The following is a 26,415-nucleotide window of genomic DNA, read 5'->3' as shown; positions in this document are numbered from 1 at the left end:
CCTACTTTATGAATGAAAAGATAACTTGATTGCTTAGGCCATCACTTTTGCAGGAAATTATTTCAATAAATGTCATTGGATAAGTGAAATTGATATCATCACGCAAAACTGTACTAAACAACTTGAACTGACATTACATTGGCCTTGACGTACGTACAAAAGAAGTCAGCTAGTGTATAATTGCAAGCGTTTTCAGATTTACTTTTCTCTCCAAGAGGAAAGACCGATTTGTATAACGATCCGTGGCTAACACATTTAACTGTATAATGACTTTATTTTATCTCTGAAAAGCAGATGTTTAATTAATTATATACATGTATTTTACATTTTATATAAATTGTTTTCATCTTGGTTGTGCTCAAAGATGACATTTCCTTCTAAATCAAGACAGTCAGTCAAAGTATGGTAACCTGATCATTGAGTGCAAGAAAACTGATGAGTCTGCAAAACACATGCAAGTAAATAATTAACAAAGAAATATTTTAAGCAGCAACCAATATGCTGAAAAATTCTCCTAAAACCACGAGAGACAAAGACACGTATCAATGAGTGAACGTGTGAATTGGGTGCATAAAATAGCAAAACTTCCAAGAATAATTTCAAATAATAATGTGGCCCTATCTGTATGATGGTGAGGAAAACCCTATTTTCGGTAAGGAAAGTATAAATTGTCATTCGTATGATGTCTATTATTGATGACTAAACATCTGCTACATTTGGAGAGTAATGAAGACTGTACGTAGCATATGGACCCCTTGTTATCATAATAACATAAGCTTTCTTTGCCAAAAAGTACTATCGCAATGCCCATATTTTTACGTATTCCTTTGCTCCTTTAAAACGTATACATTTCATCTTGCAGAGCATATTGGCTTGACAAAGCAAAACCATGAACATATAAGTGATCTCAGCCATCTATTATCTTAACAATCCTGTCGAAATGCAATAGGGAAATGCCTATGCTTTATCGCTCTCAGACTGTAATCAATAAATGCCAAATAGTGTGCGGAATATTATTTATAGGGTGGTAATACAAGACTGGTATCGCATTTTGACATTATAAATGAAAGCCTATAATATTTTCCTTTAAGCCTTGTGTATGTTTAGTATTTTTACTGATGCGCTTTTTGTCAATATTACCATAGATTTGATCTTGGCCTGAAATGCTTCATCCATTATGTCAACAATTCCAAAAGGAAATCACTAAAACATAACAATTTATGTATAAGGAGACATATTTTGCTTGACCAAGTGTTTTTGTGAGAGGCTGTAAGTAATTCCTGAAAAATTATAGCAATTTATTTCCTATTGACAATAAAGACAAGTGAAATCATGTCCAAGAGTTGCGTCACATTGGGCTCACTTTCGGTCCTGAGACTAATCTAGCAATAATAAATGCGAAGACGTCTTCCATTTCAGTTCCTGAAAAACAGAACGGTGTCTTACCTTTGCTATTTCCATTTTGGTCCCTTAGAATCGTGCATTCTTCAATCGTGCCATATGGGCTAAATAATGCTCTGACGTCATCTTCGCTTTGTTGCTTGTTCAGCATACCAACAAATAACTTTCTGTCCTCTGCAATTGAGAAAAAGGAAAACATTAAATGTGTGTTCTCTAGCAGTCGAAATGCTGAAACAAAGAAACATTTGTTTTAAAATAAATCCAACGAGACATGTCGAACAAATTGTATATTCAGTTTTAGCACGAAAATCAAGCGATTGAAGTCGTTTCCAGTTTGAAATTGAGGCAAAGATCATTCCACCATCACATATACATTTCAGGGTTAAAATTACGGACACCCTTAGCTCTAATTTCATCTTTTCACGGATTTTTTTTTAAATGACAGGAAATCTAAAGAAGCATGCAAATACCAGAAGGTTATTTTATGCATGTTATGTTATTTATGCAGTAATCGAAAGCAGCAACTACTTAATGGTAAATATTCAGCCTGGGGCATTCATAATTTCTTTATAGTTAAAAAGCTCTTAAGATATAATTCCCGTTATGATCATTTTCTTTGGAATATAAAGTAAATCTAGTAGTTATTCGTGTCCCGAGAAAGATTCATTAAAGTTCGAACAGAAATAAATTACGATTCTCGGAGACGAGTTTTGATATTTTATCCTTGAGGTTTTAGTCCAAACATCATGAAAGTGTTATGCTTGTTTCTGTTTCACACATGATGTTGAATGTCTCCACTGAACTGTGAGCTTACCTATGCAACGTTTCTGAAAAAGGTTTGTAGACATTTTACTCCTAAGAAAACTATAATCACTTCCTCTATCCACCAAGGTAAAGCTTAGATAAGGCTACATTCTTGCAGAAACAAACTTTCTATATATTTCATTATTTATATGAAATAGAATTAAATATTGATGCCATGTAAAGTAAACGTAAGATTACCATCGAACACCTGTATAATAAATGCGAACTCAATACAACGTCCGTTTATTAGATCTTTCCGTTTACAGGATTCCTCAATCATGACATTTCAATTGACAACTTGCATTAATAGATATTAGCGAAATTTTGGTAATCGACTTAAGTTTCTTGTTACATTCTGAATCAAATCCTATAACATGAATTTGAAAAGAACAACAGAAACACTAAGGTGACGAGCTACATGCGTTGAAATATCGATTGCTATAAGGAATATATATATATATATATATATATATATATATATATATATATATATATATATATATATATATATATATATATATATATATATATATATATATACATATATATATATATACACATATATATATATATACATACATATATATATATATATATATATATATATATATATATATATATATATATATATATATATATATATATATATATATATATATATATATATATATATATATGCTTCTTCTGTAAGTGTGTAAGCAGTCTTGGTATTTTCATTACTAAACAGACATCGCTCGTTTATTGCAGTGTACAACTTGTGCCAAACAATGATTTATCATGAGGGTTTGACATCTATCATGACAACATAAAAATCTCGATCAACAAGTAAATAACATGAGAAATGCCAACAAATGTGTTTCGTGCAGAAATAGCGATGTTAATAATAACGACATCGAAGTACTACTTCTCACAACTTCTACCATCATCCTTAAAACCCATCAAACTTGATATCATGCAGTTGTCCTCACTCGACGCACGTGCCATGAATACACCTAGTGTCAGACACGAGGCCTGGAATGTAGTTTTATATTATAATCCAAATCTCTAGTCCTAGTGTCTTTTCCATTTGTCATTTTTAAAAAGGAGCAAATACATTCATCTTTTCCTTTCCCTTTTATTTCATCCAAACAACTCAGTTACATTCCTTTCCATTCTTAGTTTTTTTCAAAAGGGCATTCAACATCTTTGGCCTCGAATTATAAGCAAAACTGACGTTTTCGTGTCATGCAAAAGACCATTTAATTGCTCTCAGATCGCTGGCAAGCGGGATGTTTATACATCTGGCCCATATAACTTCCTTTATCGCACCACGCAGATAAGTCTTTCCACAGCTACTGAGCAAGTCACATGTCGTATTCACAAACTTCAAGCATACATTTTCAGTTAAGTTGATTTGCCCTGGTGCTGTACGAGATTTCATTAGAGGTCTCGCGAGGCTCAATATGGATGTGGTCCATGTCTGAGAAAACAGTAAGGAGAAATGTACTCAACGAACAAATAATGTTTGAATTAAAGGAAAACCCTCTGTGCTCCCTAAAGATTTAATGTCATTCCAAACATGATCTATATTCTACAAGTAGTCAAAGGAAGAAGTTTTTTGTAACAATCGTTATTCGGTATTATCAATTTCGAAAACAATAACCACAACATCTACTTATGAACAAACCAATGAGACATTGCTGATCAATTTATCTGGTAAACTGTTTACATTCCAAATGCATCTAATTACAAACGTGTCCTACTCTGCTTGCGATCTCGATGTAAACCATTTGCTGCATAAGGATCTGTCATGTCTATTATGCTCCCCTGCTTGTTGTAAATCTTTAACATTTTTGTGCATTCCATTTATTTCCATGGTAAATAAATTGAATCTTACAATCAATCAGGCTTTCTACCACTTGAATATACAACATATAAATTAAAAATATATCTTGGTATGTGGGTACTATCCGTGTAAACCCTTGTTATTTGTGTATTATGTTATATTCGTGGAGATTAAAACTCACCTTACAAACTGATGAAACCACTTAGACGAAAGGATGCCAAATCTAGATAAAAACTCCGTGTTCCTTAGAAAATGCAAAAACTGAGAGAAATAAAACCAGCCAAGAAGCACCCATTTTAATATTTCTAACTGTTGTAAGCCATCTAAATACAAACTTCGTTTAATTCAACTATATTTTCTCAGTCTGGATTCCATAAAAAAGGATCGAAGCATTATCATCCGGTAGAACCGCCGTCTGCCTCGTGTATTATGTTGGTCCTTATCCAAATTATTATATTTTTCTCATGGACCGTAAGAAGCAGGCATCGGTCGATTTCTTCCATCCAAGTGCTAATACAGAGTTGCATAGTATAATGACGAATCATGAATATAGTATGCATTTGCAAATAAATGAATTCAGCTCAATAACGTTTTCGGTTTGATAGTTAGAATTCCTTCAGAGTAAGGCATTCCATTATTTGTTAGATTCTAGTCCTGCACTCAAATATTGATCAGGATGAACTTTATCATAACTGAGCATATTTAGAATGTTCTAAAACGATTTGGATGCATGTATGCTACGTAAGCCTAGGTAGAAGAGTTCGCTTTGTCATTCGCCCATCCCTGTCCGAAACATCTAGGCTTGTCAGTTCAAGTTTACCTAAAAGTTCAGAGTGCTTACATCTCAAAAGATGTTTAAAATTTATCGATTTATCTTTATGCACTCTATGACTTTATACGATTATTAAAGAAGAAGACATCACGATCGTTTTTAAGTTCCATTCTTCCTTCAAATGTTCATTAATAGCATTTAGATAAATCTATCATTCCAAAATTCATCACGAGGAATGTTCAAACTTCAAGCCTCTTATAAATCTATTTTATTAAAGTTTCAGAAAATATATTATTTTGCCTCAGTCACATTTCAAATTGATAATCCCAGTATAAAATAATGTAAATTGCTGTTTTAGTTCCGCATAGGACTCGGGCTATCAAACTTCAATACTGTATCGCATTTCCACCTTATTATTGCAAATGCATGAGCTAAATTTCCAATTATAATGAAACCAAATATCTAGTTTATTTTACTAAAACTATAATAATTATATGTGGGCCCTATTAGCTACAAATTCACACTTTGATTCAATATATCAAATTTCTAACTAAAAGATGTTGAAGGCGAGCAGCCATATTGGACAATAGTTTTTCACATGTACAGAATTCTTCAAAAGGTCTCGTACAGAGCCTCCTGTTCTATCTAATGGGCTCCAGTTTTGACATCTGACAAAGTTCACAGATTCCGCCTTGCTTGAGAAAGAGGGAATATTGAAACGCTAATGAGGTTGGAAGACGATAGTCCAAACCTTTTGTTCCGCAAGGAAGTATCACGCTCTATTAGTTACAAAGAGTAATCAACTTTTTCAGACTAACTTCTTTTCCTCAAGTCGAAGCTTGTGCCAACTGCGTTTCTCTCCAAGAATTGATGGCGTGCGGTCCGCACATACTGCAAATCTAAACATCAAAGGATGAACATGTGACGTGTATAGGTTCATCCTTTAACTTTACTGTACCATATTTCAACTGTTTCTGCTAATCATAGTTACTGACACTTGAGGCTTAATTATTCTACAGAAAAGACAAATACATTATGAAATCAAAAGTCACATTTCAGATCAAACTATGTTTAAATTTGGTCAGTTGATTTGGAGTATTATGTAAATGGTGGTATTGTGCACTTTACATACTCCATAATATGTAATATTAAATTTGGTATTGTGCACATTATGTAATATGTATTATTAAAATCATTGTAATGTAAACATTATGTAATGTGTAATATTAAAATTATTGTAGTGTACACTTTATGTAATGTGTAATATTAAAATCATTGTAGTGTACACTTTATGTAATGTGTAATATTAAAATCATTGTAGTGTACACTTTATGTAATGTGTAATAGTAAAATCATGGTAGTGTACACTTTATGTAATATGTAATAGTAAAATCATGGTAGTGTACACTTTATGTAATGTGTAATATTAAAATCATGGTAGTGTACACTTTATGTAATGTGTAATATTAAAATCATGGTAGTGTACACTTTATGTAATGTGTAATATTAAATTCATTGTGGTGTATACTTTATGTAATGTGTAATATTAAATTCATTGTAGTGTATAATTTATGTAATGTGGAATACTGAAATGATGATATTGTGCACTTGACGTGATGTGGAATGTTGAAATAATGGTATTGTGCACTTGACATGATGTGGAATATTGAAATGATGGTATTGTGCACTTGGCGTGATGTGGAATATTGAAATGATGGTATTGTGCACTTGACGTGATTTGGAATATTGAAATGATGGTATTGTGCACTTGACGTGATGTGGAAAAATGATGGTATTGTGTACTTGACGTGATGTGGAATATTGAAATGATGGTATTGTGCACTTGACGTGATGTGGAATATTGAAATGATGGTATTGTGCACTTGACGTGATGTGGAATATTGAAATGATGGTATTGTGCACTTGACGTGATGTGGAATATTGAAATGATGGTATTGTGCACTTGACATGATGTGCAAGTGAATTGAAAACTTACATGCAGTACTTCCTCTGTATAGTGATGAGGTTTGCCAGTGCCACTTCCTCCCATTTTGTATAATTTACGATGCTCTTCACTAGTATATTTTCGAAGCTCAAATTAACAAAGTTATTTTCTATATTTTCTACTATTTTTTGATCTATTTACTTTGTGAAACGTGTGTGAATGGTTTTATAAATATTTTATTATTTTTAAGATAACGGCTTTCGAAGAAAATTCAATGAATAATTCAATAACTGTTAATCAAGTTGATTCATCGACATCGTGTTTGTATTTTCAAGCTTTCAAAATGTCTTCCCAACATGAGATGTTGATATTTGATTCACAGACACACACAAAAAGTTGTTTAAAAATATTTGCTTTTGGATAGTGACCCATTTGGTGATGAACAACATGTATATTCATTCCAAAAATCTAATAGTTTCCTCTCAATAATGGATGTATCTAATGGTGCATTTTTCAATATTGTACCCTTAAGAACATGAAGTCCTCGTGATAAGTTGGAAATGAAATGATATAGTACTATCTCATTGTACTTGAATGCAGGAAAGGACCATCATTGTTGGTGAAAGAAACTGGGTAAATTTAGACCATCAATCAGTTAGAATTTGCTCTACACATTTTTTCGAGAAACGTGCGCCATGAAAACAAACCTAGAAGTGCCTTCTCAATTTACTTTCTGGGTGAGAATGAACTGAATGTTTAATTATGTTTTCATTATAATCCCAACAACTGCCGATTTCCGTCTTCAAACCGGTTCATTCGTGTTCGACTATGGTTCTTGTACGATAGCAATCCACTGGACAGATTATGGTTTCCAATCAAAATCATATTTTGTCTTTCAGCGTAAATTTCTAGAAACATAAACTATACCAAAATATTGTTCAAAAACTGACTGATAGAGTCATATTTTTACTTATTACGCATACTGTATCAGCACAAATATTCATGTGCTATGGACGTTACGACAAATTACTATTTACGTTGTTATTATTTGTATTAATATCATTTTCATTGCCATTTCTCTTTATTGATAATGGTTGTTTAAATATTTAAAAACAACGCCAGCATTTGTTGACGATTTAGAAAGTGTGAATAAAGCAATGGGGAAACTGATATAATGTTGCAAGTGCAATTTAGAACTGAGAAACTGGCAACGTCATTATTGTGCAGTCCAAACCGTCTCCAGGGATTTCGATCAATATCCATTGTTTTAGGAATTGATAGTATTTCATTTGGTGGTGTGAAGTACTACTAAATATTTCATTGCTTTACGAATAAGAACTATTCTCATCAAAGCAATGAATGTTCAAGTGAATCTTTATCAGTCAGAATCGGACCATGGCGTTACCAACATGAAACCAGCATTTGTTGGATCAAGACGTGAGAAACCAAAGTGAAATAAAATATTTATTGCATGACACCAATGACTTAATTAATCCATCAATCATGTTTGTGACGCCATGAGCTGTAGTCATTTCAGCCAAGATAAATCATGACTTAAATAGATTATTTCGTAACTTGAAATGAGTGAGAATTTAATGTGAAAACACTGACAGAGCTGTAATTTCATGTGAAAACACTGACAGAGCTGTAATTTCATGTGAAAACACTGACAGAGCTGTAATTTCTAAGTTCAGCCAGATCTTTCAGTAGTTTTTTGCCACCACCCCCACCCTACACCGCTATATTTTGGTCACTAAACGAATACTTTGAAGCTTTAAGGGCGTGGACCTTAAACTGTGCAGTTTTGTAAATCTTACAACAATATTTTAAATGGAAATATCGTATCATTGTTATCTTTGTGGATGTTCAAAGCACATTCTGGTAAATTGCGTCCTTCTGTTTTCGACCCTCGTTACCTATTCAAACTATTCTGAGCAAAACACATAATTTAATAATAGAGCTAAATAGTGTGGACCAATGAACCATGTTGCAGATGACTGGACCAATGTGAGAATTGTGAATAAATGTAAAAGCCGATGTTTAGGACTTGACGAGAAAAATACGTGTATTGTTTGTTGTTTTGTTTTTTAGTCATGCCGGTCATTTTTGCATGTTATTTGTATAACGATTAATTTCTCTTACTACTGCCAAAAGTTTGTTTTCTTCTATTAATTTTTTTTTATTATCACCATCGACGATTTTTAATTTGCCCCACCGTTACTGGAGGAAAGGGTTTTGATTTAGCCACTAACAGTTCTCACATTTATAGGCTGACCTAAATTAAACTATTATTAAAAGCTCTTCTTTTCTGTGATAGACGGGAAGAGACTTCATACTTGTAACTGCAAAAAGGCATCCGATTTCTTCCTCACCAAACTTCAATACGCGCTCTCTCTCTCTCTCTCTCTCTCTCTCTCATCAAGCTGCTCTCTCTCTCTCTCTATCTCTCTCTCTTCTAATTTAGCTGTAGCATTTATGCTCAAGTGATTTTAAAAAAATGACATAATTGTGTCTATATAACCTATCCCAATGCAGAATCAGTGAACAATTAAGTGGCGGTGCTTCTACAAACACAGGTTCCTAATGCATTATCGATATGAAATCTACATTCTTCACGTCCGCCGTTAGTGGACAAACACTGGTTGTACAAAACCCTTGACGTCATATGTTCCTATATTAGTATTTATGACGCATACACCTAGACACATTACAAAAAGATCAAATCACGATTGTGGCCGACTCTAATCAATTTTACGATATGCGTTGTTCAAAGTACAAAAGAGGCCATATACCGACATCATGAAATAGATTTTCTTGCATATTAGTCTCGTCGATAATGCGCTTTATACAATAAATTATTACAATGACTCAAGTACAATCGCAATGGCATATATACACTACGCTTTTGAAATGACACGAGTTAACAGTTGTTTCACTTACATCTGAGATGAACATTAGCATAGCCTCCGTCTTGGATGATCCTTGATTATTTAACTTACACATTGTCCTTTAGGCTTATATTATTCTACTAAGTTCGAGTCATAGTCGGCCTTGCTTGATTTGTTATGGGTGAGTTTGTTTGTTTGTCTTTTACTGTTGTTTATTTTTATTTTATTTGGGGGTTTCTTTTTGTTTTTGCTAGATTGTTTTTTTCTTTTGCTGTTTTTAAATTTTTTTATGGTTTATATTTGTTCTTTCTTTTGGGACTGTTTTGGTAATTGATTTTTTTTTTTTGGGGGGGTATGTTTATGTTATTGTTGTTTTGCTCATATGATAACGCAGTCCTCGTAAAAAAAAAAAAAAAAAAAAACTAGTTCAAATTCCCATGGTATTGCAATTATGTGACTATGGAAATTGTAAACACTGATTCTTGCACGCTGTGTTAAAATGACGTTACGAACGAGTCCTCATTCTTCGATATGTGATAAAGCAAAATAAATTCTTACATTTAATATAGGAAATGTTGTTAAAATACATTTGACATTTCGCTTCTTAATGTTTCGCTCCTCGTCAGATTTTATTCCAAAATATATTAGATTCGATAAGGTTTTCAGCTAATTAAATGATATGGTTTGTCAAAAGTGGAAATCCTGGCATCATATGTTTACTCGAAAAGTTATCCACTACCACTGCACAACATCAAATAAAGCTTAAATTGACACTTTATTGCTTTCTTTTTATTAGTCAAATAGTTACATGTTCCCCCAAAAGGAGTTTCTACAAGCATTAAGCTGTCATCGTTCTGTAGCATATGCCATGTAGCATACGTCAACAAAACGAGTTACCGATAACAATGCATTAACATAATTATGCAGATATGATACATTTTCATACTTAAGTTGTTATTTTGTAACAAACTGTCATGATAGTGTAGTAGGGGCTTTTGATATAACTGTTTTTCAGTTTCTTTAGTCTTGTACGTAGTCATTCTCCATAGTCTGTATCCTTTTCTCAAAGCCCGCTGTTATGGTCATACAAGCTACAGAGATGAGATGTTTCCGAGAGATCCTCGGCATCACATACAAAGACCATATCACCAATGAAGAAATACGGCAAAGGATAAGACAAGCCATTGGGCCTCACGATGACCTCCTGATCATAGTAAAAAAAAACGGAAACTGCAGTGGTATGGGCAGGTCTCACGATCATCAGGACTTGCCACGACAATCCTACAAGGCACTGTACAAGGAAGAAGAAAGAGAGGCAGGCAAAGAAAGAGGTGGGAAGATAACATTCGAGAGTAGAAAGGCTTGACACTGAGCGACTCACTGAGAAAGACGAAAAATCGAGAGGAATGGAGGAAGCTGGTTGCTAGGTCTTGTGCGGTGTCCCAACGGTCTTCCAGACTACGGGACTGATGATGATGACATATGTCATGCTGATCAGAATCCACATTTCAGGAAATGTTCTGCTTCTGCAGTCCAAAAGAATACAAGTAGAATCTTTACATCACACTCACCCCCTTTTCTTATGAACATTAATCATTTGGTTTAACAGGTCTAGCTCTATGGTCTATGTAGTGAGAACAACAGGCATTTGTGTTTATGCAAATTAATTAAATGATTATTTACAGGACTTACAATTAGTTTTAGAATTTGAAAATGCTGATGATATTAGAGACAAGATAGTAGATTAAGTTTCTCTAATTAGCAAGAGTATCTTATATATAGATTTTAAAGAAATAGTTATTTTATACTTAAACTGACAATGTTTGAAAACCCTTACACATAAACTACATTTATTTTAACAATTATATTTTGAGGAAGAGGTTGAAAGTGAGTATGAGTCTGATTAGATATGTTATAATCATTTATAAGTTTTCAAATCAACTTCTAAACAACTCATTAGCGAGATATCTAATGTTTAGTTTAATGTAGGAAACACAGATCTGTGTACCAGAAACAAATAAAGCCAGTTATAAAAATATGATATCAGGATGCCTCCTGTGAAGTCCGCTAGGCTGACATATATATATATATATATATATATATATATATATATATATATATATATATATATATATATATATATATATATATATATACACACACGAATAAATGGTTAGTGAGAGTGTGTAAACAAACACCAATAAGCATTAGGTCCCCACAAGAATTAAGACTACACACACACACACACACACACACGAATAAATGGTTAGTGAGAGTGTGTAAACAAACACCAATAAGCATTAGGTCCCCACAAGAATTAAGACTATAAGGTGACAAATGACCAGTCATCAGGCCCACCGCACAAAGCGGAAATGAAATACATAACCAATATACAGACCCAAACTAGTAAAACATAACATATAAATCCCAACATAACCCACAAGACCAACATATTATAAATAACAAAATTTAGAGGCACAACGTAATTTCAAAATTCCAGTAAGTAAAAAAGAAATAAAAGACCATGAACCAGACGGACCAGTCGCAAACATCATGCCGGACTATAACATTGAAAGTCGACTAGGAACCAAAACACCATCAGAATAACAGAAAGAAGACAGAGAAGAAAAAGAAAGCAAAGAAGAAGAAGAAGGAAAAAAGACAGACATCGACTTTCAAATTGCCTTCTTACACGAGGTTCTTCCTTTGGCTTATGAAGTCCTCTTTTGATAAAAGCTCTATCCACAAAATCCTGATCTGAGTCTTTGATTACCACCATCAAAATTCAAAACCGAGAAAAACAAAAACAGGACACACACAAAAACAGTATATTGCCGGACACCCATCTGATTGGTACCATTTAGAAATGTTAAAGTACACTACGTACACAAAATTCCAATCTATCGTTAAAATAATAAAGGAAATTATACAACTCAATGAAATTGGAAAATTGCCCAAGTGGCTCACACACTATTTTGAAAATAATTGTCCACTAGCAAAACTGGACTAAAATTTGATCATACGAGCTTCAGTGTTCCAGGGCGTATCGACATCAAATGGCTTACTGCGTCACCGGGGTGCCTTTCCTCCTTGCCTCGCCTAGACATATTCAAAATTCCAAAATTAAGGAGTGTAACATTTGCACATAAAAACGGAGCTGTGGTGGCACCATACCCACAACTCCGACTAATTAAGAATCCTGACCTTCAGGACTTAACCGGTCGCGAAAGGACCAGCTGCGTAGGCGACCTATATTTTATTATCGTATCGTATCGACAGTGAGAGCTTTTGAATTTGAATTTGGTACAGTGAAAAGATACAATTAAAGAAATATGTAGCCTAGCCATTTGTTTGTTTGCTCTACCAGCTAATTCCCCAATGTAGCTGTCACCTACCCTAAATAGCTACAACAATAGCAAATATTATTGTAAATTTGGAATCGTATCCTGATCATATATGCTAGAGAAATATTTCTTCATGACCCTAGCAGCCTTAATGCTTTCATAACTTTGTGCAAATAGAAATGATCGACTTCATTTGAAACACACCCTTGTCTTTCACCCAGTGATTGCAAAAGTGGCATATTCAAGTGCTTTTCTTTTACCAAAATGAAGCGCACACAACACACCGTCATAGCGTCACTTACCACCAATGATTTATTTTTTGCTGACGCATTATTAGGTTTCTAGAACTTTGTTACACTGAATATGTTGCAAAACATTTCCATAAAGGTTTCATAACGCATAATACATAGTTCTACTTTGTCTTTCGTACTTCAGCGTGCGACTGTGTTCTCCGCCACTTTCTGATGATTTCCCTCTTCAACGCTGTTTGACTCCGCCAAACTATTTCCTTAAGTGGGTTATGTAGAAATTCCACTATGTGTTCCCACTTGGTACACTTAACTTAAGCCAAAACGAAACAGAACATTGCTTTTATTAAAATGAAATTCAGTAAGGTGCAGGTGACAATGGGTGAACAATAATGACAATCATACAGTGAATTTAGATGAAAAGATGATATATACATCAAGGATTCCAGATGAATATATATATATATATATATATATATATATATATATATATATATATATATATATATATATATATATATATATATATATATATATATATATATATATATCCACAAATGGTTATTTTGCACGCACTAAGTCTTGACAAGTTTTGAAGAAAATTTACATAAAATTATTAGCATGTCCGCTTTCTAATCAGAACAAAAACACTTGATAAGGTTACAATTTAAATATTTGTGGAACTAAATAAAGTATCAAATTGTGTTACGTGGGCCTTATATATAACAACTGTGATATGTGTATTTTTTTCTTTCATTGTTTAACTGTTTCATTCAAAATGATAAATAACGCCTTCTCCCAATTCATCACTATTACATGGGTGCATTTGTTAACTGAATAATCTATATACATGTCTTGCCGTTTCAACTAGTGAGTTGTGACTGTTGCACCTAAAATTTAACTGTCAAGCAAGAAATCGTATTAATAATTTAAGGTAAATTTAAAAATTGATATCATGCATGGCCGTTTGAAGCCAATTGTAAAGTCTCATCCATTTTCTTTATAGACTGACAAACGCAATGTCAACGACAATTGCTTCGAACACCATTGTTCGAACAGGAATTAAAGGCTGTCAGTATGCTCAAGGGCAAACTAGAATTACTACTGAGAAAACACATTGGTGTTTACACTTAAATAAAACCTCAGATGTCGTGAAAAATTCTATGTTATGTACTCAGCATGTGCCAATCGATGGGACGCAATTATTCTCTATTGATCGGATTTATTCTCAATGGAACTAACAACGATAAAAATGCTCGATATTTTCAAATATGATGATTAATAAAATGGATACAAATGGCGATTTCCAGATACTGATAATTGAAAAATTTATTTTTCATCATATCAAAACTAAATTGAATAGCTACTTTCTATGATTATTCAAGCCCCTGTACAATTAGCGACAAAATCCATAGCGTTTTTGTACCATTGCTAAAAGAATATATCAGCACTAAAGAACGTCGATAGTACTCACTTATTTTGTGTAGAATTAAGAACTGAACACGTTCAGTATTCATGAGGAAGGTGGCAAAAATATGATTATATTAAATTTTCAGTACTCTTTCTTTGATATCATATGTTTACAAATATACACCTATTATCCTTACCGCTCCGGTGGCCTATTGGTTAGAGCGTCCGTCTCAGAGGCGGGAGGTCGTGGGTTCGAACCCTGGCCGAGTCATACTTATAAGACTTATAAAAATGGTATTAACATCTGCCTCGCTAGGCGCTCAGCATTAAGAGGTTAGTGTTAGGACTGGTCGGCCTGGTGTCAGGATAATGTGCCTGAGTGGGACATCATGCTACATGTCTGCGGCATGATGCCCCAGTGCTAGACATCACTATAAACTGCCCCACTGCAGATATCGAAGCGATATGACTGGAAAATTATTAAAGCTACGATAAAATTCCCAATGACACACACATAACTATTATCCTTGAAAACAAAGTTTATAATTTTGATAAAGATACAACATCAAAGAAATGGACAGCCACTCTGACAGATCCATTAAGCTTTTATATAGTGAATTTAAATTTAAAAACTACGACCTTTTTAAACAATACAAAATATTCAATAAGCACGTAAACCTACTCACTTCAAGGTTGCGTTGGTTTGGGACATTAATTACCGTATGTTCTTGCTTATAAGTTCAGTCCACTTTCAAAAAACATAGACCCGGATCTACGGTCGCCTAATGCTGGGCTAGAAGAGGGTCTATGTTATTTGTTCTATTCATTACTTAAAACAAACTACATAGATTCAGATCTGCCGCCGTATTATGCGATGACAGATCTGGCATATGCAGTTTGCAATTGGACTCGACGTATGAGCGAGTACACATGCGTAACGGGTAAAAAAAATATCTTCATTTACACATATGACGTGCGAGATGAATATCGACAGTGGATGAGTAAAATTCAATTTTGGATAGATTTTAAAATGTCCATATCTGAAATTTTAAAGATGTGATGAATTTTAAATAATTAATTTCAAAACCACTGTGGTTACAAACAGAAACTAAGTAACTTATGCAATAATGGCAAGTTTGCAAAGACAAGCATTGACAGCTGAGGACACTATAACATATGCAATTCTATTCTCGATGCATAAAATGATTTAAGTTGCTCAAAATAGCGGGTAATCGAACGTTTACGACTATAAAAGTTGTCAGTCTTACAAAAAGGGAAGACTAGGATACTTTGTTCAAAAAAAGCCAAAACAACAATGAAGGTTCGTTTCATACCAGAAGCTTGATTTTTCCTGCTTCTATTTCTAAGTCTTTATTAATAGCAGACAAGAATCTGCTACATCATTCCAGCGTAGCAAAGAACCATATAATGAGAAACACGTAGCTCTTAAACCAGTTAAGTATTTACACGTCGACCGTACCTCTTTAACCAGTGAAGTACCTACATATATAACCGTACCTCTTAAATACGTCAATTATTACACCGGCAACAATGCTTCTTAAATCCGTGAAGTACCTATATCGGCACCCGTACGGTGTAATACCTACACCAGCAACCCTTCGCGGTTAACGTTCTAAAATTAATTAACATTGCTTAGATTGACAATGCATTTTTTACAGGTGTGAAGTATAATTACTAGTTGTATTAAATCGTTACCAGGGTAATAGTTGGCGAAACTCTTAATATATGATATTTGTAAGATTTTCCAAGGCTTTAAGACGGGTCCTCCGTATGACCAGCTTCAATAGAAAAAGACCGTTACACGTACTTATCTTCAAGTGGAGGGCGGTCCGAGATTAGAGCCGATCAGAGAGAGAATGTAAACATAGGGAACAATATAAGAATATATATATATATATATATATATATATATATATATATATATATATATATATATATATATATATATATATATATTTACATATATATATTTACATACATACATATAGAGAACATTTGGGTTTAAATATGAATCCACGATAATAAAATATTAATTTGGAGCTCAACAAGAAATTCTCACTTTTTGTAAGATCATTCTCGTTTTAAACAAATCATCATTGTAGAAGATCACACAACAGGAAGACCACATTGCTCAGAACAGACTCTACTTCAAAATATGCGGTTATCTTAAGCACCGGAAAATATCGCAAATATGTGGACGAATATTTTCAACTTTCAAGCGAACGGGAATAAGAAGACGGATTTTCTCTGATAGTTTTTGATCAGCCTAATGGGAACTGTGAGTGCTTGTATATGTGTGAGCGTGCATCTCTGTGTGTGTGTGTGTGTGTGTGTGTGAGCTAAAATCAAGATTTAACCATACTTGTATACAGTCATATGTGCTTGGTCACGAAATACATTCAAAGAATGTTCCCATCCCTTAAAGATTTATATTTAAAAAAAGAAGTTAAAACAATTCCTCATTTGCTTGGCTGTTAACCAGACAAAGCAATCAGGAACAACCATTTGAAGATTTAGGTTGTTGGTAGTACTTTTCCTTTGATTCCTTGCCAAAGCGCACTGTAAGCAAAACCACGTGTTAAACACTTCCGCGCTTTGCATTACAGGATGGTAATCTGAATGATTCATTGCAGCCATCGTTTTTTCCTATGAAATTGCAAAATACGCGTCTTGCCTAAACTAAAAGGCCAGAGTCGATCCAATAATTAATTTGTTTATAAGAAGGCAACCTGATCCTCGGGGCACCTGACTCTTACATATTAACAACGATGCCGTCTTGCGTTGATATAACTCCTCCTAACACAACACACATGTCCTCCATGCACAGATCTGACCTGCATTTGCAAAAGAAGACCGTGTATAATCCAATATTTCCATGTGTAATCCAAGAAACTTTTAATGAGATTATGTATCTTCTTAGGCCAAAGTTCAAAAAAAAATTAGAACAGGATGAGGTATTTTGCAATTCTTCAAGGGTGCATGTTTTTGCCATGGTTTTTTAGATTTACTTTATATACTAATTAGACGTTTTTTATCTTGAGATAATAACGAAGACGGCTTTCATCCAATTGCATACATACGAAATAAAAGCAAATAGGTACTAAAAGTGGTTTGAATGGTGCATTTTAGACAAAGAATATCTGACTTGCACTGACCTGTACAGACCGCAATAGAAAACTGAAATCAATTTTTTTATACGCAGAAGAGAACAAAAAATGAAAGGACTCACTAGCATATAAATTATCAAAATGCTAAAACGAACGAATTAAAAGTTAAAATGCCTCTCTCTCTCTCTCTCTCTCAAACAAACAAACAAAATAGTAAAATGGCACTGCTGCTGATTGGTGAGAATGATTGAATAATGCCAATCGATCCAGTAGCGTTCTAACCTAAGGGTGGTGGCTTTGCTGATGGAGTGGTTGCCTCGGGCGTCTGAGGTCATAGGGTGCTAAAACAGCTGATAAAAGGTGTTTTGTCATCGCTAATGACCAAAATTGTGATTGTGAATTTGTTACTCTTGAAACCCGACCTTCCACAAATTGCATAAAGCAACCCATAAATCACGAATTTGATAACTCATTTCTGCTGCCAGCGTGTGCTTCATGAGCACACACGCTGATACTCTATCCATCGGCACACCCACCCACCCCTGCTAATCCTCTTTCGCATCGCAGCGAGTGACAGGGATCCCGACGTCGACCAATACTATCGCCAGAGCACAAATCAGTTATAACAGATGTATATCTTCGAATCCATGAGACAATCACTAACCAATGAGCATTTCGCAGTATTAAAAGCTCGAAAAAAGTATCGTCTTTAAGTTGTTGTGTAGACATATCTATATTTTGTGAACAACAGTCCATTTTTAAAAAAATGATTTTGTTAACATTTATGTGCATGCGTAACATCAATATTTTGATCTGAGATTAACGAGCCAAATTAGCAAATGTCAAACATGGATAAAGTGGTGCTTGATTGTCCTGTGTGAGTGATAAAATTATAGATGCCATGAAAAGCCAAAAAATGACATTAATTACATGAATATCGTTGGTGACCAAGGGTCCACCCCCGGGGTCTCCACTGGGGGAGCTCACATCGTTCCCCCTAACCCCGTAGCTGGTGGGAGGAACCATGCCCTGGCTTCTGTCCGAAAGGCATTCCAGCTCTTTAGGCTATCATCGTCGCCCTGGGCGCCATTTACGCCAGTGGCTCCGGGCAAGATTTACCTCAGTACGCCACTATCGACCGCTTCCTGGTATTTATTGCAACAGGATCCTATTGACGTTGTCCGTGCTCATTTACACACCAGCTCAACCCACGTGTGCTACTATTGATCAGGTCAAATCGATAGATATCTGACGTGTGAAAATTAATACATTGTGGCCTTTCTTTAAGCAGGTGCTAAATTGCATTGATGTTTGAAAATGTTTTATGCCGGATAAAATAAGTGAAAATATTAACCTCTTCATCTGCACTTTCATCTATTTATCTAGCATTTACATCGTCGTTTAGCTGGTTAAAAAGTCTAACAGTCATGGTTATTTAGTTAGCTAGATATGTATATGAATAGGTCTGTCAGTAGTAAGTATCTACTTATCCCTTTTTACATTAGATATTTCTATGAACATTTTGCTTTGCAAGAAACGTTGTCTTTCATGCAATACATATAAAACAGATTTCATATTTTGTACAACCTATCCTCACGGCGCTTATTCCAAACTATAAAACGAAAAAGCACAAAATCTATCATCTGTAAATAAAATAAAATATTATTTTGTCATTATTGTAAAGGGTGTTGGATAAAATTATTTTGTCATTATTGTAAAGGGTGTTGGATAAAATTATTTGGTCATTATTGTAAAGGGTGTTGGACAAAATTTCTTTGTCATTATTGTAAAGGGTATTGGATAAAATTACTTTGTCATTATTGTAAAGGGTGTTGGATAAAATTACTTTGTCATTATTGTAAAGGGTGTTGGATAAAATTACTTTGTCATTATTGTAAAGGGTGTTGGATAAAATTATTTTGTCATTATTGTAAAGGGTGTTGGATAAAATGGCAAGAATCTTTAGAACCTTTATTGTAAAGCGTACTATTTTCAATAGCTTTTTAAATCTTATCCAGAAATATCAAGTTTCTAACATATGATACTTTCCAAATCAAAATATACCTGAATGAATGAATTGAATGCCGATCTACGTGTTATAATGTGGGCTATTATACAATTATTATTATTATTATGATGATGATGATGATGATGATTATTAGTATATACCTGACATCCAGTGTTTTGGTGTTAAATGACTTTCGAGCTGCAAAATCTGTATATAAACAATTGCATTTTCTTGTTTTCCCTCATTAATAACGAAGTGACGTGCGATCCAAAATTTGCCTCAAGGTATATTGAATAGCTAATATTACTATTAGTAAAACGACAACAACAACAACTGATACTACTACGACCTGTCCATATTTAAAACCTAATCGGCACTCTATAGATTCAGTAACGTGTCGACATGATGTTAAACCACACAAACATGCATTCACGTTTTGAAATAAAGATTTTTAGATTGTCTAGGTTCGTCCGTCAATTTTCCATCAGATGTATTACATAAATAGGTAAACCAAGTTTTGTGTTTTTTATATATTCGTCCAGGATTTCAATATATATTAATTTTTTATTATGGATTCATTTTAATTCTCATTCTTTTACTTAATAGTCCCTTTTCTCTTCAGAAATTCAAGACTTCGTCAAATACAAATGAAGGGGCCCCGAGTGGCCGAGTGGTCTAAAGCGCTCACCGTTACGCATCACTGCCATCTCACCTCTGCGTCGGTTCGAGTCTCGGATTCGGCTAATGTGGTTATGTGAGAAAGCTTGCCAGTAGCTTCTCATGGGTCGGTGGTTCTTTCCGGGTTTTTCCCCGGTTCTTCCTCCACCATTAATTCTGGCCGCCATGTATGGCCTATCTTGTGCTGAAAAATGGCGTTAAACCCTACAACAACAACAATACAAATGAAATGGCAAACTAATAAAGCACACACGTTTTAAAATGAAGGGACACTCCGTTATTTTATCGCTACGTCTTGCTGATTAAATGTCTAATCGTCAGAGTTTTACATAAGTGTGTGTTTTAGTGGTAACTTGACTAAAGGGAAGAATATAAACAACGTGACCGGGGTTGTTGTTTTTTTCGGCAATTTATTTCCCTGTATTTTGAACATTGCTGGTCAATGAAAATTAAATATCTTGGTTCGGATGACTTGCATATCTGCACTTGTAAAGAAAAAATTTTAACATAGACTGGGAAAGAAATTTGATGGAATTGTCGTGTATTTATAAGAAAACATGGTACTTAAGGAATTGCTTAAGAATTGTGTCAAATTATGCCCCTAAGTCAACATTTGTTCGCTAAATGGGGCACTTTTAGGTCTGTTTTTGAACTTTTGTTACCTCGGTAAAAGGCTGACAGCTGCTTCAGCCATTACACAGCTGTCAAAATCCCGCTAAAACAGGGGCAAACAAAGACCCGAAGGAGGCGAAACCATGCGTGAACTACACAAAAAGGGAGATCTTGAGAGTTGGGTTCCCGGTGAAAATGACGAAGTGAGCCATTGTTCGTAAATCACTTCAATCGTCTTTTGGGATAAGCGAGACAAATGTTGGAATAGGGGCTTTCATACAGCGGCACCTCTACACATTCACTCTGTGACAAAATATACATGTTGAAACGACCTTTCACAAGAGTTCTAAACTTCTTATTGAGGTGCATGTTAACATACCAGGATTCCATTTTCCTAAACAAAATACCAAAAGTATCAGTTTTGGTTACGAAGAAAGTCTTTTGTCTGAAATTTTATACGCATTTTCATGGAGTGAATCGAGCGTAAAACGAATAGTAAAACAACTAATGTCTTGGACATACGTTTCAAAAATATTTTTTTTTATTTAAAAAAAAAATAAGAGAGAGGGGAGGGGTGTAGTGAGTTCTGTTATAAATGCTTGAATGGTACTACAACAGAGCAGATGTACCCGAGATGATGTAAAATAATAACATGTAGTTAACTACACCTCTTAAAATTCCGTGGTATTCGGACACACATAAACACGACCTATATTACGACAATTCGATACAGCAGTTATCATTAATTTCGGAAGCTTATCGTCTCTAACAGAAGATCCCAGCAAGGTATGATAGACTGCCGTACGCTTCTACTTAGCAAGCTGGTCTCTTCCATACCATTCCTTATCACTCTAGTATATTTTCAAGAGGGAGGTGCAGTGATTATTGAAGCCGATAACGACTTAGCACGACTAGGGCTCAATTGGTTTTGATAAGATTGGGCGATAGTAATAAATTGGACATGAAATATAATTGTCCATTTATTGGAAATTAAACGGTAGCTAAATTCCATCTTATCTGGAGGTATTTTTAATGTTGCTTTACAAAACAAAAAAAAAAAAACAGACATTTCTTTTTAAAAGAGCCTACGCGGAATGTAAAGTGAAAGTTGCTCATACTTTATGTTATCAAGAACTTCTTAATGCCTGGTCGTGAGACCCAAAATATGGGAGTGGCATTTTACTTGTTTTAAAAAACAGTCAACATTTTTTCAGTTTGCAGGCTTGTAAATTTTGCCAGTTCTTTGGAAACGAGCTGATAACGCTGCCCACATAAGTATGTGTTCCTATACAGACATAAAGAAAACAAGTATATCAACGACTGCTTTTGATGGTGAATGAGAATTAGGGTTTGTTTGCAACATATACATCTCACTTATTAATTTTACTGGATAAAAATGAGTCTATTCTCTAATAGCATCGAGAATCAATAGCCCCTTGTCTTTAATATGGATGGTATTGCTTAAATCTGCCCATGGTTGATGGCCGCCATAGCTACACGGATTCATCACACAAGTTTTTTTAATTTTAAATTTCGTCTGCTTCCGATAGACGAGTCTAGAATATTCCTCTGTTAGTGATATTAAATAATAAAGAAACAAAGAATGCATCTAATAATTAATTTACCATCACTACAAAACATGATTAGGAGAAAGCATACATAATGATAGAAAGTCCATACCATACGGGTTTTAAATTTCATCTATTGATCTGACGACGAAAACATAATATCCGCAAATAATTGATATAACAGAAATTTTGAGTGTATGTAGTTTTAATAATGTAGCAGAATTGGCCCAATGCCTTAAACCACCATATCGTTAATGATAAAAGACAATCTACGACGTTAGTTCATTTTGAAGCATGGAAACCTGTTCAATTGTTATCCTGTAAGCTGTTAATTATTGTTGATCTATACAATTTCTGAGAAAAATATTTAAAAAGTTTCTACCTACCTCCAGCAACCATTGTGAAACAACAGAGTAGATATGCTTATATACAATGGTGTAAGCGACAACACCGAAACACAGACAACATCCAAGAACTACTATAAACCACTACACAATCAATGACCCGACAGTAGCTCACAGGCGAATTTATACACGCGCTCACCATTCATAACTCAATAAGCTCGAATGCCTAGTTGCCAGGCAAATCCATTTGCTCTTTGTTAATGATCGTCGGAGAGCAGACAAAGAACCAGTCGCCCCCTTTAGCGATTAATGGACCCGCTGGGATGAAGATGGGAGAATCTTTTGTTGCAGAAATAATTCCAGACGACATTTTTCAAAAAGATGGGGTCACGCGAACTGGGAAACGAAGATAAGGGTGTACTCAAGAATTTGAACTTTGGTGGTTGACTGTTAGAAGGATTACAGAAGCTGAACGAGTCGAGCATGAAGGATGATAATATTTGCAACAACAACAAAAAAGATATTTTTTTTGTTCTTTTTAAGAGAGGTTGCCTATGGGATGATCTGATAGGATACTACTACTACTATTGCTACTACTACTACTACTACTACTACTACTAATAATAATAATAATAATAATAATAATAATAATAATAAAGTAAGCATTCATCTTGAATATCTAGGATTCGATCCATACTCGCCATTTTTAAGAACGGATGTTTGTTTCATGCATGTTAAAGCCCGTTTTATACGTTTAGTCTGTATACATTTTCCGTGATGTCATTATGAACGTGATAGTTTTTTTTATAGTATAAAAGAAAAACACAGGACAATGTTGCCGTCTGATCAAGTCCTGATTTCTAGGCGGAAAAAAAGAAAACAAAAAAGAACTGTAATCTCAACGTCTTCCGTTCCCCTTATGGTAGATATTTCTCTTTCGTGTTATTTTCATGTATTTGTCTTTTTGTTGGTGTGGGGTATCCGTATACAACACTTTTATTTATCAACGGATAGAAAAGATAATGAAAGCTATGCTCTTCAACATTGGAAGTCGAAACGATGTTTAACTATATACGTCTATCAGAAAAGGAAACCAAAGAAAGGTACGAAAGTTAATGAAGGAAGCTGATCAAGCTGATCTTGACATATGACAAAATTTGTCCATTATTCATCTGTGCCGGTGAAACTATAGCTACTGGTTGCCAAGGAAACGATTTTATCTTTTGGAAAATAGGCGTTTTCACAATATCCATTATCAAAGCACTACCTGGTGAAGAGATATATTACAAACCACGATCAATAGGATCGTACTAATGAGTTTGAATATGTTGGTAAAAGATAACATTGTACTCCATTGTCCGGGAAAATGGAACAAAAATGGCAGTGTTGTTTTTTTTATTAACTGTATACCCTGTTGATTCCTTTTTTAATATAAAATGCTTTATTCTTTTAATTATTTCCCTTAGCAGACAGCAAAACAGCACAATTCAGATAATGTGTAATTATCGGAAGAATATATGCATAAAACTGATACCTATGCTAAAAGCATAATAAAAATGTTTTCCTAGAATAAATATTTCATTCGTTTTGTCAGACATACATAAAGTTACTAACTTATACCTGCTATTTTGGGTATTATATTTTTCTTCATAAAGCTCTTACGCGGTTGAGTATACAAAGGAATTCCATCTCAAATATATACAGTATTTCTCTTTCCGCATATTTCGTACATACTACCCGCTTATATGCAGACATGCGTAATTTAGTACAGAGACATCAAGTGTCTCTATTTTTGATACAATTAAGATTTTTTTTTTAAAAAATCACACAGATCTACTCTCCATACCTGTAATCAAGCAATCCTGTCGTAATGTTCTTAACCAATATTTTTAAATTCAACTCGGTAAAAACTCTCCCAAAATTACAATCGTATTACATCTGCCGGTAATTTAATGACCACAATTGTGCGATCTTTTCTAAAATATAATAAGTGCTTTAACGTTAGACTGCAAGATAATTTTCATAAATTTACGGTGCTCCTTCTCGAGCACTTTGGACTCTACCAAACCCCATATTTCCGATGCAAAATCCATTTTATTATATACAAACTAATTCTTACATGCTTGATTTGGTGTTCCATACCGCTGTTCCATCAGTATTTCCGTATTATAATGCAGATTCGAACTAATTAGATGTCTTATTTGACGTCCGCGCGTATATATTTTTAGACGCAGTGAACCGAAATTGTATGAATCCCATTTCGTTTTGAACTGCATTCATACAGTAAAACTACAAATAATTTAAAATCGGAAAATGGGGTTATATATCAAATACCAAAATTGTTTGCTATTGTTCATGAGTACGTATCGGCCTAAGGGCCTCTGCGTATCGATATGCCATATCAAGCCCGTTCTTTCCGCCGAATCAGAAGAAGAAAAAAACAAGTATGCACATTATAATGTTTTGCATCGGAAACAGAGGCATTACTCTACTACTATCACCTTCGCGGACCTTTCAATGGAGAGGTTTAAGAGGAAGGGGAGACATTCAAGCAGGAGACTCAAAATCACAATTTTTGTTCGGGGGATGGGGTAATTTCTTAATTTTAAGAGGGAAACTAAAATTTTGGAGCATCACTGAAACGAGATGTAATCTTACAGATGCTTAAGCATTAGCATTTTCTAATAAGATATTAACACAGTCCCGTCCTCTGCCCCTAAACTATTTCATATATTAAGATAAAGAAAAGATAACCATATAATCTACAAACAATATATTATCGACCTGTTCCTTTAATCCTATAAAAAGACTAATAAAAACAAAGAGATAAATACGGATGACTATACCGCTAATTGTTTGCTGTTAATAATCTTCGCTAGCCATGGTTCCGATATCTTAACCCTATCTACACCTTGGGGGATCGAACATATATTTCAGTGCTTCGGGCCTGTGAATTTGTGAATTTCAGTGGATGCGGAGGCAAACCACCGTATACAATCGAAATCAAGTTGTTCAAATTTGAACACATTTCGTATGTGACCGAGGCAAGGTGAGCACGGATGGAATGGGCTTGTAAACAAGCAATGTTCCACTGTTGGTCCGTTTTTGTACAAATACATCCTTTCAAAAACACTTGAAATGGTTTTTCTCTGGTACTTTGTCACAATTTCGCAGTTAGACTTGCCAGATATTCTTTTGAAGTCTGTTGCCACAATTTCGCAGTTAGACTTGCCAGATATTCTTTTGAAGTCTGTTGCCTCCTTCTTTTTCGGCCGACGTTTAATACACCGCTGTAACACGCATCGGTTACCTGGCATTACATACTAAGGGAGACAATTCATGAACTCCAATAGATGTCGCTAGGACAAAGCACTGATATATGTTTGATCCGCCATGGTGTGGATATGGTTAATACATCGGGACCTTGGCTGGCGAAGATG

The 26,415-nt window shown here is 34.5% G+C and overlaps 1 protein-coding gene across 7 annotated transcripts in view; it reads right to left on the bottom strand.

Moving 5' to 3' along the window:
- Positions 1 to 26,415, bottom strand: part of LOC149794170 (CUGBP Elav-like family member 4) — a 285,013-nt gene that overhangs the window by 20,332 nt on the left and 238,266 nt on the right. For all 7 annotated transcript variants that reach the window (XR_016422975.1, XM_089968270.1, XM_089968273.1 and 4 more), the window contains one exon: positions 1,447 to 1,575. Coding sequence is in view for 6 of the 7 variants with exons in the window: in XM_089968270.1 (XP_089824396.1) it covers positions 1,447 to 1,575 (129 nt within the window). In the remaining variant the exon portion in view is untranslated. The remainder of the gene's footprint in view (positions 1 to 1,446; positions 1,576 to 26,415) is intronic.

The sequence above is a fragment of the Sinohyriopsis cumingii genome, chromosome 8 (assembly GCF_028554795.1).
Source record: "Sinohyriopsis cumingii isolate HCF-2022 chromosome 8, ASM2855479v2, whole genome shotgun sequence".
Classification (NCBI taxonomy): Eukaryota; Metazoa; Mollusca; class Bivalvia; order Unionida; family Unionidae; genus Sinohyriopsis; species Sinohyriopsis cumingii.
Note: the sequence above shows the minus strand (reverse complement) of the source record. Positions and strands in the feature narration are given on the sequence as shown.